This window comes from Equus caballus, chromosome 9 (assembly GCF_041296265.1).
Source record: "Equus caballus isolate H_3958 breed thoroughbred chromosome 9, TB-T2T, whole genome shotgun sequence".
Taxonomy (NCBI): Eukaryota; Metazoa; Chordata; class Mammalia; order Perissodactyla; family Equidae; genus Equus; species Equus caballus.
Window position 1 is genome coordinate 27737858 of NC_091692.1, and position 15780 is coordinate 27753637.

The following is a 15780-nucleotide window of genomic DNA, read 5'->3' on the forward strand; positions in this document are numbered from 1 at the left end:
GTAATTTGTAAGAAGAACTTTTTGCCATCTTTCCAGGAAAGTACAAGGACACATAATTATTCTAGCTGCAGATACGAAATGCAGTGATTCTTAAGGGTTTTACATTTTAGCAGAGGTTTTTTGCTCAAGGTTTCGACTCAAAGAAGTGGTCCATAAACTGTCATAGGACAGTGTGATGGTCTGCAGGTGAGTATGCAGGAATTCACGGGAGCTCAGGGAGGAATGGATCCTACAGAGGGTTTGGGGAAGAAAGAGGGGACTGGAAGGCAAGGCAGTGACAAGGAAGGCCTCCTGAAGTAGTGACGTCTGAACAGAGACCTGAAAGCTGAGTTGGTTTTAGTCAGGTGAATTACAGCTCGTTGGGGGAACATTCCAGTTGAGGCAACAGCCTGTGCAAAAGCTGGGAGGAACTGAGAGCAGTAGGATCAGGGTGGGACGGTAGGACGCAGAGGGTGAACGGTGTGGCTGGGACGTAAGCAGGAGCCAGACTGTGCTGGCGTTTTAGGCCATGGGAAGGCATTTGAGCTCTATCGTGAGGGCAATGTGAGGCAGGATTCATAAGTGATACTCAGAATTTTCACTTGGGCAAAGGATGGAATAGCCATGAAAGAATTTTAAGTTGGGAGAGATGTGATCAGATTTAGCATTTAGGAAGAGCACTTGCTCTTGCTGCAGAGTTAGAAGATAGATTGAAGGGGAATGACCCTGGAGTCAAAAATAACAGTTAGGAGGCCACTGCAGAAATTGATGCTAAAGATGAGGATGGCCTAAACTAGGATGTTATCAGAGAGACTCAGTGGAGAAAAGATGATTCATCAATTATTTAGAAATTAGAAATTCTTGCTGATAAGTTGCATACGAACACTAAGTCAAAACTTCTTTGATCAACCAGGTGGACATAGTAGCCTCCGTGGCTTCCGTACTGCGTTAGTATCTATTGCCATGTAACCAACTGTCCCCAAACTTAGCAGGTTAAAACAACATACATGTTCACCTCACAGTTTCTGTGAGTCAGAAATCTGAGTGCAGCTTGGCTGGCTGTCTCTGACTCAAGGTCTCTCATAAAATTGCAGTTAAGCTATTGGCTGGGGCTGTGGTCTCATCTGAGGGCTGGGCTGGGGAGGCATGTGCTCCCAAGTTTGCTCACTCACTTGTTGGCAGGCCTCAGTTGCTTGTCACAATGGCTGGTTTCCTTCAAGGTGAGCAATCCAGGAAAGTGAACAAGAGAGCCCAAATGGAAGCTAGTCTTTTTGTAACCTAATCTTAGAAGTGACATACCATCACTTCTGCCAAATTCTATTTGTTAGAAGACAGTCAGTAAGTCCAGTCCACACTAAAGGGGCGGGGACTCATACAAGGGTGTGAATACCAGGAGGCAGGGATCATTGGGAGGCCGTCATAAAGGTGGCTCACCAGTTAGCAACTATACATTAAAGGCATCACCTTAGCTTAGGTTGTCCATTAGTAAAGATTTTAGAAGGCACTATTGCAAAATGATGCAGAATTCCAGAGAAAAAATTATGAAAATGCAAATCAGTTTTTAATGTCTCATTATCGGTGTTATTAAGAAGCACTAATGATTATCTGATGACAGTGTAAAGATTTACTTCTCATACCATTTGTAGTTTTTTATCCATTTTTTCTGTCTCTTTTCATGCTATACTGTTCACTGGTTTTATTTTCATATGCTACTGTACAAAATCTTAAAACAGATGGTCTCATCTGATATAGTTGTCTGGTAAAATGCAACTAGAAACTATTTCTCTCTAGAGAGAACCTTGATACCAAATGGTGAGACTGTCACCAGAATCTAATTAAAAAAAATTAAAAGCCCATTTTGTGAAATTCAATTCTAGGGAGATAAGCCATAATGGCTTCAAACTGTGGTTTACATTTTCTCCAAGAGAAGAGCATGTGACCATTCCAAGGTATGGTATCTTTTCTGGCACAGGTGTTAATTTTGTGGCACGAATAAATACGTGTGGTGAGTCCATGCAGTGGGCACAGAGAGAACAAACGGGTTGGGGTCCCAAGGGGGAGAACTTGAAATCTCCCTCTTCAGCCCACTCTCAGCTCTCCTGGGCTCTCCAGTGTTTGTCTTGAGGTTGAACAAGAACAGAGAAGGACAATGTAGATGTGCTGGGCTCTGCAAGGCTGAGCAGACAGAAATCACAGGGCTCACTCTGATCACCCGAGAGGTGGTATCAAGACCGAAGAAGGGGGCCTCAGAGTGCACTATTTGTGCTAGAGAATATGCTGTCAAAATACTTTTGAACTGTAAACATTTTGAAAAAATGCATTTATGTGTTTTCATCATCTTAGTCAAAATACAAATAGCTGTATAATATTTCCTTGAGTAGAAGAAATATAATTTACTTATCTATTCCTCTTCATGGAACATATGGGTTGTTTTTAAATTTTTCCTTATATCAATAAACATCTTCATCTCCCCCCGACCCCCACCACCCCACTCAAGTGCTTCCTTAGGACAGATCCTCAGGAGTCAGATAAGTGACATAAAGTTAGTTTATCCAGGCTGGACTGAGGGCTAAAGATCAAGAGGCCAGGATGGATGAGACCATGGCCAAAGGCAAAATGGGAGTGGAAATGGACAGCTGTGCAGCCAGTCCAATGAACCCATCAGTGGAGAGGGCCCAGGAGGAACAGCAGAATCCGGGGACAAGGCAACAGACAGACACAGGGACACAAGACAAGAAACTGTGTATTTGGAATGAAACGTACCTGTTGGAACATAAATCATTGAGTTGTGGCCACAGGCTTGGGTTGGAAGTGAGCTTTAAAGAGCTCTAAGCCATTTCAGATTCCATTCCGCTGCTTTTGCAAAAGGCATTAATGATGACCAGCCAGTGAATGAGTGAGTTATTTTATCATGACACACTGGCACTGGATGTTACTACTTTTAAATTGCTAACTGATGAGATACAAACTAGTATGTAAAGGTTGCTTTAATTGGTATTATGAATCTCTGAAGTCTACCAGGGCCTAACACACTTATTTAATAAATGGGGAGAAGAAATATATTTATTGTGTTTGCATACTATTTGCATTTTATCATGTAAATTAATGTTTAGATGCTTTTTTTTCTATTTATTACTAGAAAAATAACTTAAAGAAAATGAATTTGGATGAAGGGAGCACATGTCTTAAACAGAGTTAAACGCTTCTCTGGGCCCTTGCTGCATGCAGGTTGGGAAGGGATTCCCCAGAATGGCTTCCTGTGGAGCCTGAGCTCTTCATTAGGTCCCAGGGAGAGGTGGTCAGGCCTCCTGAAAGAATTCAAGCAAATTCATCCAAGATCCATAGGCAGTCTAGGCTCAGGAACAGGTGGCTGCAATAGATACAGCAAAAACCTTCAGCACATACATATACTAAGTTTAATCTGTTATATAATTCTTAATTATTTAAAGGATTGAAAAATCAAGAATATATTTCAATCGGGACAATTAAACTATTACAACCTTAATTTAGGACTTCCTAAGCTCTTATCTGAGATAATGTGAAAGACTGATTTTCACATTTCCATTTGGCAGGAGGAAGACTTTTACAGTATTTCATCCTGTGCTGTAAAATGCAGATCTGGTAATTTTACTTTCCAGCTTAAAGTCCTATGGCTCCCTATCACTAAGAATGAAATCCAGGGGCTGGCCCCGTGGCCAAGTGGTTAAGTTCACGTGCTCTGCTTCGGTGGCCCAGGGTTTCACTGGTTTGGATCCTGGGTGCAGACATGGCACCACTCATCAGGCTATGCTGAGGCGGCTTCCCACATAGCATAGCCAGAGGCACTCACAAGTAGAAATATATAACTATGTACTGGGGGGCTTTGGGGAAAAGAGGAAGGAAAAAAAACAAAACAAAAAAAGAAGAAGATTGGCAACAGTTGCTAGCTCAGGAGCCAACCTTCAAAAAAAAAAAAAGAAAAAAAGAATGAAATCCCAATTTCTAAGCATTTTAGATTTAATTATAAAGTACCAAAAGCCTCAAAATGAAAAATAGCGTTCTTTTCTGTTCTTCAGAAATCTAGACCTGCACTATTGAAATGGGAGCCATTAACAACTAGTTACATGTGGCTGCTGAGGATGAAGCGTACCCAGTATAAATTGAGATGAACTCTAAGTTTAAAACACATACTGGATATTGAAAACTTAGTAAGAAAAAAAAGTAAAATATCTCATTAATAATTCTTTATAGCCTTTACATGTTGAAAAGATAATATTCAATATGGTTAAATATATTATTAAAATTAATTTCACCTGTTTATTTCTTCTTTAAATGTGGCTACTAGAAAATTTAAAATTACATTTGTGGCTCATACTGTATTTGTGAGATAGTGCTGATCTAGATGATTCTCATTAATATTCTTTAGTATTTCCACTAGGCACCTTGCTTAATTACAGAATGCCTTCCCCAATCAAAGCTGGAGACTTAACCCACTCTTCTCTTGCAGAAAAGATAGTTTTGTCTTTCTTCCAGGGTCTCCGGGAACTCAGCATCTAGTGGGGAGAGTGAGTAAGGAACTGCACACAGGGCTGACACTAACTTGCCTCTCTCCTGCGAGCCCCACCGCCTACCCTCTCTCAGATCTGCTCCCCCCACACTGCCTCCCTGCTGCGGGCGCATCACTGATTGTGGATGAGGACCGCCTCCCATGCCTCCCACTTCCAGTCAGGCCTAATGCTTGAGCTAGATCTCTCGAAAGGGGATCTTCACCTGGAGTCTGTGGGCCACTATGGGGATCAAGATAGAATTCAGGCAGTCTGTGAACGTGCATGGCCAACACAAAACAAAAACAAGCTTTTAGCAATACCTGTGCTCTGCCATCAAAAGAAATTTAGAAGTTTTCATGTAATATTCTAGTTGTGGCAGCTTTCTTGACATACCGTTTACATGTATCACTACTTAGAAACTGCTGTAGCCAGTAGATTGTCCCATAGATTTTACTTAATGTGCTAATAAAAAAGGGTCCTGCTGGGTTCAGGGTGCAGTTGGTACTCCCTAGCATGGCACAGGATATCCTGCGTACTCTTTAGCAACTTCTCCATGAATTTGACATTTTATATACTCAGTATTCTTTTGCCTTTGTTTCTTCTAAGTGTTGTTTCCTTTCTTGGAATGTCTCCTCCCAATTTGTTAACCTGCAAAATTTCTATTTCTGTATCTCCTCCTGTGATAACTTATCACGCTGTTTAAAGGGCAACCTTTCCATGGTACACAGCATACTATGTCACACGTCCCAGCTCCTTGAGGGGACAATATGAGTCTTTATCATTCACCATCCATTCCACTGTTTCTCAAAGTCTGGTATGTAGCATTCTTCTAGGTAGTAAATGGATGAACATTTTTTATATTAACATACAAATACTAAAGGGGATAGTGATTTTTCCTTTATGGCACTATTTGAAATTCATTTTTGAATAAATTTTAGGTTTTTAAAAATTAGCTGAGTTAAAAAAAACAAACAGCACATATTGACACAGATGTGGCAACATTATGATGGTAGCAGACAATGGCCTGAAGTTTGGGAAGCACTGGCGTGGCTGAGGTCTTCCCTCTGCCTGGTTAGGCTGTGACCATGGCAGGTGAGGGCTTGGGGAGTATTTCAAGTTGCCTCTTAGATTCCTCTGCTATTTCCTTCAGTGTTCACCTGGGTCCACTTCTCAGTAGCGTGAGATAAGATTAACATTTGGGAAGATGAGTGAAATGCATACAAAAATCTTTTGTGCTAGTTTTTCAACTGTTTTATGACAGAAACTACTAGAAATGAAAAGTTGAAGAATGAGAGCAAATATCAGGAGATATGTACTAACTTTATATCAATAAACAAAAATCTAAGTGAAAGCAGATATTTTCTAGGGAATTATAAATTATTAAAAAAATTTTGAAGGCATTAAAAAACTTGAATAGAAAGGTAACTTAAGGGGCTGGCCCCATGGCTGAGTGGTTAAGTTTGCGTGTTCTGCTTTGGCAGGCCAGGGTTTCGCCAGTTCAGATCCTGGGTGCAGACCTAGAACCACTCATCAGGCCATGCTGAGGCGGCATCCCACATAGCTTAACTAGAAGGACCTACAACTAGAATATGCAACTATGTACTGGGGGGGCTTTGGGAGGAAAGAAAAAAAAAGAAGAAGATTGACAATAGATGTTAGCTCAGGTGCCAATCTTGAAGAAGAAAAGATAATTTAAGAAAATGCTACCATCACAATATCTTGCTTAAAAGGTATCAGGCCCAATTTTCCTGGAGTTCTACCAAGGGTTCAATGAACAGATATTACTAATGTTATTTAGGACACAGAAAAAAATGGAAGATTTTCCAAAGCATTCTGTCAGAATAGTGTAACTCTGATACCAAAACCAGGCAAGGTGCACAAAAAACAAAACTAAGCAAAACAAAGTAAACTTATCAAGTGCAATCCCAGAGTGAACTAAAATAATACATTATGATAAAGCAGGATTTAATGGTTGAATAATTTGAAATTTTTAAAGCAATTTAGTACTTTATTAGATTAAATAAGAACAAAAAGACTCTGGAAAAGTAATGCCTTTAATTTTAATGCAAGCTACAATAACATTTAATAGAAATGCTTCTAAACTTTCACTGCAAAATGAAAAGCAAGGAAAGAGTGCCATTATCACAACATTCCTGGCAGTTCTAACCAATGCAATAGGAAAAGAATAAGAATTAAGAGGCACACATATTGGCAAAGACAAAAACTCATATGTGGATGCCATAACTGACTATTTAGAAAATCGAAGTCAATCAATTGAAAAGCTATTAGAACTATTAAAAGAGTTCAGTAAGGTGACTGGATATAAGAAAAACTAAAAGCATTATTACATACAAAGGATATATCTACTAGAAAAGTTAACAACAAAAAAGATCCCATTCAAAATCAGACAAACTAAAATATCAAGCAATAAACTTGGCAAAAATATGCAAGATTTATACAAGTAAAATGATATAGACATAAAAGATCAGAATAATAGAGGGACACATTAAGACTTTGGATAGGAAGATTCAATGGTTGAAGATAGCTTCCTAAACTAAAATTAAAAATCCCAAAGGATTTTTAAAATATACCTTGAGAAATTCCAGTGCATCTAAAAACGCGAAAATGCTTAGAAAGAGCCAAGAAAATTTTAAGAGACTAATGATGGGGGGGGTGGCGGGTGGGGAATACACAACAGTCAACACATATAATGAAAACTACAGCAATCAACAACATATGGCACAGGAGTGGACAAGTGATCAATGGAACAGCAAGAATTTCAGAAACAGAATTACATACACACACACTGGTTAGATTTCAAATTAACAGAGAAAGGTTAGTTCATTTAATAGAAAATGACGCAGGAATTAGCTATTCATTTGGTGAAAAAATCAGATGCCTCACACATGTATTTGGGTAATAAATATACGAAAGGTTGCTTATACCTCACCAGTAACCAGGACATGCAAATTAAAATAACTTTATTGTCTGTTGATTACTTTGGTAACAATAAGTGAAAACATGCAATGTTTTGAGGGGGTGGGGAAAACTCACCCCTTTCATGCATAGTTGGTGAGAATATACATTTTCGGAGTACAACTTGACATTATATACTAAGTAAAAAAATAAGCATGAACTTCGACCTAAAAATGGCACTTGTAGGAATTTATTCTACTGAGAAATACACATTGCAGTACTACCTGCAATTGGAAAAACCAGGAACAATTTGAATGTTCACAATTGAGTAATGGTTAAAGAAATTCTCATAGATTTGTACTATGTGACTATTAAAAATGATAACGCAAATATGTATGTATTGATGTGAAAAAATTTCTAAAACGTATTAAAAACAAAATCAAATGTCAAAATAACATAATCCCACTCCATCTCACTGTGGGACAGCTTTCATTGCATAGGGAAATGCTTCAAAGGATTCATACCAAAGTGTTAACAGTGCTGGCCTCTGGGAAAGGGAAAGGAAGCTGGGAGAGGGGGTGCAGAGAAGGGGCTCAAGGCACGGGGTGTGGGGGGGTGTTCACTTTATATTCAAATTGTTAAAATATATATCCATTTTTACAAAAATGTGTTCAAAAAGTTTTGCAATCTAACAAGAAAAAAAAGCCTGAGTTGGGCTAGAGGAGGGCTGTCGGCCTCGCTTCTGCCTGACACGGAGCAGCTCCAGGGCTTTACTTTTCAGTCACTTCACACATTTGGCTTCTTGGTAAGATTTCACTTGAACACAGGGGTCTCCTAACAGACTAAGGTTCTTGTGAGCACTAATCATCTATCAATGAGTGTATAAATCAGTTATATGTGCTGTGATTAGTGGGCAGGAATATTTTAATCTTGGTTAGGCTTCCTGTTACTCATCTCACAGAAGATCATGTATGTTCAGGAAGACAAATTAGTTTTCATATTAACAATACACAATTAAGAAAATGTATTGTGGAAAATGTGTATGCATGAAAGGTTAAGTGACAAAAACTAAAAATAACTGGTGATTTTGGAAATCTGCTTTTACCCCTCAACCTCCTACCCCAGAGGCTAAGTATAAGTAGTTCTAGGGGCCACGTATAGAACAGTTTATCACCAATGCTGCCATTATTTAAAAAATGGTGACAAGTTTATGATATACACACTAATACTCCATGATGAAAAATTACAAAAACTGAGAACACTGACAGATTTTGATGTTGTAAATTAATAAAAAATTAATTTAATACTTAACGACCAGCTCAATTGCTACTGTACTGCAGGGCAATCACACACACATAGTAAAGTTTCCAGAAACTAAAGTTAGCATTGTCTCCATTCTCCAACAAAGTTCCTTTTATTTAATAGTTATTTTTTCCAGTACTTACTGTAAATCCCCTCAATTTATTTTGATTCCCCCATCTCCATCCCAGCTGAAGCCATGTTTTCTTTGATGTTTAACATGCTCACACTGTTAAAAGATAAAGGTCCCAGATCCCCCAATGGCCAGAGTCCTTTGTCTCTGTCTTTTTACCTACGTGTAAAAATGAATGAACACACCTTTTAGATGAATGAATAAGCAACACATATTCTTCCTCCTTTCATGCCATTTTAATAGAAAAAGAATACAAACTCCTCTATTACAAAATATATTTCATACTGTTTTTGCAGTGTAAATTTTAAAAAATAGTAACATTATAAAAGGATGTTAAAAAGAAAATTCCAGATGGAACAAAGACACAAAAACAAGAAAGTTCTAGAAAAAAGCTTGGATAAATATATTTATATTCTAGGATTGGAAAAGATCTTTCAAAGGATGTAAACCCAGAAACAAGGAAGAAAAAAGACTGCTAAGTCTGAGTACACAAAAATTAAAAAGTTATGCATGAAAAAAAAAAAAAAGAAATCGCAAAGTAAGTCTAAAGGCCAACAGCAAACTGGAAAAACACATTTTTAACACCTACTAAAGACAAAGGGGTCTTCAATTTACAAAGAACTCATACATATTAATAAGAAAAAGGTACAAATCCCAAAGAGAAACTGATAAGACAGGCATAGCCAGTTTAAAAGGGGAAAACTATTTTAAAAAACCCACGATATATGGAAATACTCTCAAATCTCATTCATAATTAAGGAAACGCATACAAACAATAAGATACCATTTTTCTTGCACAAGATAGCAAAAATTAAAATGCTTGATGATGGGGAGCTGTGGAGGGGCACTCTAATCAGAGCACAGAAGAGCTGATAACTGCAAAAATCTGAAAACAGCCCAGTGCCCATCATTAGGGAACTGGTTAAATTAATTATGGCATATCCAGAAGATGGAATACAAGCTGGCCATTACAAGGAATGAGGTAGATCTGTATGCATGTACGACTGTGGAAAGGTCTTCAAGATACACTATTAAAAAAGTAAATACTTAAAAAAAAAGATACGTTAAGTAAAAAAAAAAAGGAAGGGGCTACTGAAGAGTGCAACGATAGGGAAAAAAGTATATTAGGGTATACTGCAATTCCTTTCTGCCCTCCAAGGAATTACACAACACAGGTGTGGTTATCTTTAGACAAATGAAGAAAGGGCGGTGGGAGACTTGTACTTTTCATTTTGTATATTCTGTACTGTTTATGTTTCTACCCTTAAAGGTATAACATTATTTATTTCAGCAGGGGTTAAATGGGTGGATAGACTTTTTTCTTTCTGTCTCTCTGTATTAAAAAAACCACCATAATTGTTTACACACACACACACAAAGGTGTTAAACCAAAACATACGAAATTAAAAAAATATACAGATACACGCACGTACATACATAAACATACACTGACTGATGTTAAGCACAAAGAAAAGACTACCTTTTCCATATCAGACACTCACTATCCTAACATAGTTAAAATTATCCAAATATCTCCAAGTGCATCATTAAAAGTCATTTAACTTTCAATTTCATATGTGATATAAGACTATGGGTACAAAATACCAGTGACTACAGAAAAGAAATTCCGAGTGCCCCATCTGAATAACGTTCTGACCACTGCCTGATCTTTTTGTTTTTGTCCCACCTCACAGTGATGATTCAGGGGCTGATCTTCGGATCAGGTCCCCAAAATAAGCAGTGATTGTCTTCAGTTTGTTATTAAGAAAGTTTTGTTCTATTTCCACTTGCCCTCCAGGCCCAGCTAAGGACGCCACCTAAAAAAAAGAAAAGAAGAAAGTCACACATAGATAAGTATGATTTCAAAATAAATCTTTCATCCATATGCTTTATCAAATAAGATGACTCTGGCTTTTTCTTTAAGTCCTTCAAATCATGAGACATCTCAAAAGCTCATTATTATTTTCCAGGTAGGTGTTAATGAATATTTGGTGGCAGAAATACCTTTTTCAGACACTTTTGATATTATGGGAAAGACCATAGGGCTATCTTACTGTACAGGACCTAATCTCTCCAGGGCCAGAAGCTAAAAAACTCAGAGGAAGAGAAAACGAACATTATCCTTACCAAATATCAGATTTATTTATTAAGATAGAAATGTAAAGAATGACTCCCTTTCCTGAACTTTTGTCCTGTTTACCTTACCTTCTGCCTCTTGCCCTCATCTTCACTCAACAATATTTGTTGAGTTCCTGCTTTACGACACTAGGAATACATCAGAGAGCAAGACAGATATGACCTCACTCTCATGAGAGTTCTAGTCTCTACTACCTAATTTTTCCTTCTCTAATTGGCCTCTTGTGCTGTTCTCCCAATTTGGACCACCTCCTCCACCTGCTGCTCTTTTGCGTATGTGTGTGTGCATGTGTGTATTTCTAATGTTCCCCCTTTCTTATTGTGGTAAAATAAATATGGCTCTTTTTAAGGTCTACGAGAGTACAGTGAGCAATCCCTTTATTAGGAAGCTAAAAGCACCAACCCCCCTCCACCTCCACAGAGTTAACATCAAAAGGATGCTTCAGACTAGCAATGCTTTACCCTAAATTCTTATAAAGTTTTGTTTTAGTCCAACATTTTTTCATCCAACCTCTCAGGTCTATTAACTAGCAAATATATGACCTTCTAACCCATGATTACATCACCAGAGATCAGTTCACCAGGGTAGCAGTGAGAATGATTAAGGGAAAGGGGAACGTAGTGGGAAGCCCCGGGTGTCAGAGAATTGGAGACACTGAATGTTGGAGAAAGGCATACCCAAAGTATCAGGGACAGGTACAAACAACAGGAGACATGCAATTTCTGTTACAAATTCTGTAATTGTAATTGGCAAAACTGTAGCTGTGTATTTTGCAAAGAGAGGTGTGGTCGGTTTAGTTTGGTTTGGAGGCTGCAAGCTCTACTGTCACAGGTATTACACATACGACACCAGCATCTGGCACAAGGTAAGATTTATTGTGCATCACCAGTGAGTATGTATTTTAAAGCACTTCAACTTCCTCTTATAAAAAAAAGTCACAGATACAGAAATAGGGAAGAAACAACAGGTCATTCTATGGTACATTCTTAAAATAAGAAAAAAAAGAAGCTGTCCCACCAAGGCAGTAACAGTGTCAACATGAACCCTCGCCCACAATGGGACATGAAAGAGATGGCTGTGTTTTTATCAACAGGAATAGATGGCAACAGAAGTTAAACACAGTATTATAATTATTAAAGTAAAACTAGAAGTTAAAAATAGCTTAGTAGTCTTAGAGTGACAATTATTAGGAATAATTATTTTATTTTCTATCTTGGTAGCTTCATGTCAGTCTGATTTTTCACAAGGAAAGGCAAAATGAAGAATTTTGTCTTTAACCAATAAAAGGCATTTTTGACTACTATATCTAAAGTACAATTGTTTCACAATTTACCTATGAGTTTTACCTACAATTTTTCTATGAGTTAAGATATACCTTAAGTGCAGTACTTCTCTTGTTCCTTTAAACAGAGATTTATTTAAAGAAGGTGAGGTTGGTGAGCCGAAGCTTTCTTGGGGAGTTGGCGGGCTGAGTAGGGGTGGGGAATGAGAAGGGAGAACAGGTCAGGTTCAGAGAACCCAAGTAGACCTGAAACAACAGCAAAAAATCTGCTACGGTTGGCCTAGCAGGAAAAAAAGCAAAGTCAAAGGCAAATTTTAATACCAGTTCTACCAATAATTTGCTACATCAATTTAGAAAGCCATTAAGATAGGCTTTGGTTTTCTAGATCTGAAAAATAGGAACACTACCTGTCTCTCTGAAAACGGCATTTTGTAAGCCATAAACAGGATTACATTAAAACATATCTGAGAAGATAGGGTAGTTTCTTTTCTCTCTCTACTTTTTAGAGGGTTGCCTGGAGTTGGGGGCTTTGGATAGAAAAAGGAATGAAGACAGGCTTCATGGGAGTTTTCTGAGGTCCATTACAAAATAGTTAACAAATTATTTTATTCAGCAATTATTTACCGAGTGCTTATAGTTTTTTGTTCTAGGCAGTGGAGTACAGCAAAAAAAACCCCCAAAATCCCTGCCTTCATGAATCTTATATTCTAGCCGGGAGAGTCAGACAATGGACAAACAAAGCAAGTATTGCTCTTGATACTTCAGGAAAAGGTAAATCTATGTCAAAATATAACGAGCAAACTCTTATCTGGTTCAGAGTTTAGAAAGAAATAAAAAAGCCAATGTTACTTTCAAGTGTTCTAATTAAAAATAATTTCTAACTTTGGCCTTTTTGTACTTTTCCACAACTATATATATTTTAAAGGTTAGAATTCTGGAGTTGGAAAGACTGTAAAGATTACGTAGATCAAGCCAATAATACTTTGCTTTAAGCAAACAATGCCATCAATTTCCATCTGTCTTTAATTTTTCACTAGCAGGTTTAACTGGCAAAACGTTATTTGGTTCCTTCCCCTTTCTCAGTTAAAGTTTAATAAATTGAGAGAGAGAGAGAGAAATAGAGGGAAGGAAGAGGGGAGGAAGAGGCAAGGAGGGAGGAAAAGGTAGGTAGGTAAACATATAAAGATTAGCAGCTGTGGTTTACATGCTAAGTTTTGGCATATTACCTAAACATACTAGATTTACCAAAAGAAATCCCAATTAGCCCGGACTGGAACTACAACTAAGGACTGAACTTCCAGCAACTAGATTTTATACCAGGCAAAAATTTGTCTTCAGGGACTGGGAGGGGAGAGACAGGTGAAAATCACAATGAAGGTCAGAACTTTAGTAAAGGGTAAGGCACAGATGATTTAAGAGTCAAAGAAACAGTAAAAACTGCACTTTTTTCAAAAGCAAACTGACAAAGCAAAAACGTATGATAACAACGAATGAGAGAGCATAACTTCTAAACTGGATAGTAATGGAAAAAGATATAATAAAGACTAAAGACAAGAACACTTCATTATAAAAAAGATGCAGAAGAATTAGAGCACTGAAAAAGAGCTATTATTATACTGGAGAAGTGATTATCTCTGTAATATGCAAAAGCTTGCTCAGAAGCAAATTATACTGGGTGAAAATGAAGCGCACTTTTTATGGGGCCTACAGATCTGTCGATTACAGTAAGAGGGGCAGGAGGCATCTGAAATACTGGCTGTGATTAGAAACCTAAGGCCAAACAGGAAAGTGTGGTACCCATGATTCCTTTTTGCCCTCATGTTTCCTCTGTTACATCCAACTAATAGTTACACAGAAATAAACGTAAGTTGGGTGAAAATATTTCTGGCGAACAGTTCTCTGGGAGATAAAAGAAGAAAATATTTTCTATCAGTGGAAAACCAGGCAACACTCAAACTTACAGATATTTATTAAAATTAGTTTCATTTCTCTATGTGGCAGACAGAAATGAGATTTCTGTGCCTAAGTGAATAAATCTTACTTTTTTGCTGAGAGTTTTCCAGATAACTTTACTGCTATCTCAGGCTCTCACAGATATTATTTCCTCTCTTTTCTTTCTTTTCTCAAATATTTGCTTGTTGATTAAAACAAATATGATTTTAAAAAGTCATCATTGTCAACAGAAGCACACTGGCGACAGGTTGAAAAACTTCTCCTGGGCACCAAAAGCTCCCCTATGTTAGTCTCTTAGGAGAAGGCTGTCACTCACCAGTTCACTAAGCTTAGTCCCTCACTCATTCTCAGAACCCGACACCGCAAACATGAAGACTGCTCTCAAATTCAACAAGTCACATATGGCACAACAGACCACAGAACTGGGAAGCCCCTGGCTATTAGCACAGGACCTGAAGGTAGTACCATGTGTGGCATCCTTTTATTTTCTATCTACATCATTTATTGAAAAATTTATTGAACGGAGTGAAAGAAATATAAGCTTATCTTCAGAAGCACTGTGCCTTCTCAATTTGACTTACAAGGCCAGTGCTCCCAGCCCTTCTGGAGAATGATTATGTTTGCAATACAATGAACAATATTATTCTAATTGTCCAGTGGCAAACTTTGAGGGAAAAGCTGGCTAACAAACACTAGAAGCTGATCAACTGCATCCTTAATTGCAATGTATGATTAAGCAGTGGATTTCTGTAAGAACAGAGTTGGTCCAAAAACCTGGCAACCAGTTACTAGAAGAGATGAAAGAATACCTGTGGCAGATAAAGCTCAGCAGCAAGTGCCTTTCATTTTGTGGCGAATTTTTAGCCCTCTGTTGTCTTTCTCTCCAATCAGGAATGGAAAAGAACTCCTGCAGCAGAAATTCTTTATAATTCCCTTTGCTTCTCTTGTCACCTCAACTTCTATTCACTGCTCCCAATCTCATGGTGGGCTAACTCTCTAACAAGAGATGAATCTGCTCCTTTTTGGCAATGAATACCTCGTCAATGGAAGACAGCAAGGCACTCTAACTCTGCCCTTGAGAGCCAGAATGACTTGGCAAATCACTAAACTTCCCTAGTTCACTCATCAATAAAATCAGGCTGATAACCTGACTTGCTTACTCCAGAGCTGTTACAAAGATCCAATGAAACATACAGGGGACCCTACAAACTCCAAGAATGCCATTAGGACAAGAAAGATTTATTAAGCTTCTATGTTGTATATAAACGCAGGGTACTGGTCCTTTGGAGGATGAATGTAATTTTGAGGGTTCTTTTTAAAATCTGGGTATTTTCAGGTTAAGCAGTTTTAGAGTTTACTATCCCTACATGTACCAAAAGTCTAATCCACTTCGTAGCCCTCCTTCTACTCTCTCCTGCTCTGGTGTCTACACTGGTTGGGATGACATCATCATACTTACCACATGGATACAGTCGTATGAGAGTGCTGCCATTAGACAAGATTTTCACCATGGAAATTTCATTTAGAACAATTTGATACAAATTTCTTATCAATC

At 38.0% G+C, this 15780-nt stretch overlaps 1 protein-coding gene across 5 annotated transcripts in view; it reads right to left on the reverse strand.

The window, feature by feature from the left end:
• Positions 1-2704: 2704 nt before the first annotated feature.
• TGS1 (trimethylguanosine synthase 1) overlaps positions 2705-15780 on the reverse strand; it is a 49135-nt gene continuing 36059 nt past the window's right edge. For 2 of the 5 annotated variants that reach the window (XM_023648594.2, XM_023648592.2), the window contains one exon: positions 9074-10670. In XM_023648594.2, the coding sequence (XP_023504362.2) occupies positions 10542-10670 (129 nt within the window). In that variant the 3' untranslated portion in view covers positions 9074-10541. Of the gene's footprint in view, positions 3350-6541; positions 9013-9073; positions 10671-15780 lie in introns of those variants that run through there. The other 3 variants (XR_001377448.3, XM_005613126.4, XM_014728005.3) reach the window with 3 other exon arrangements.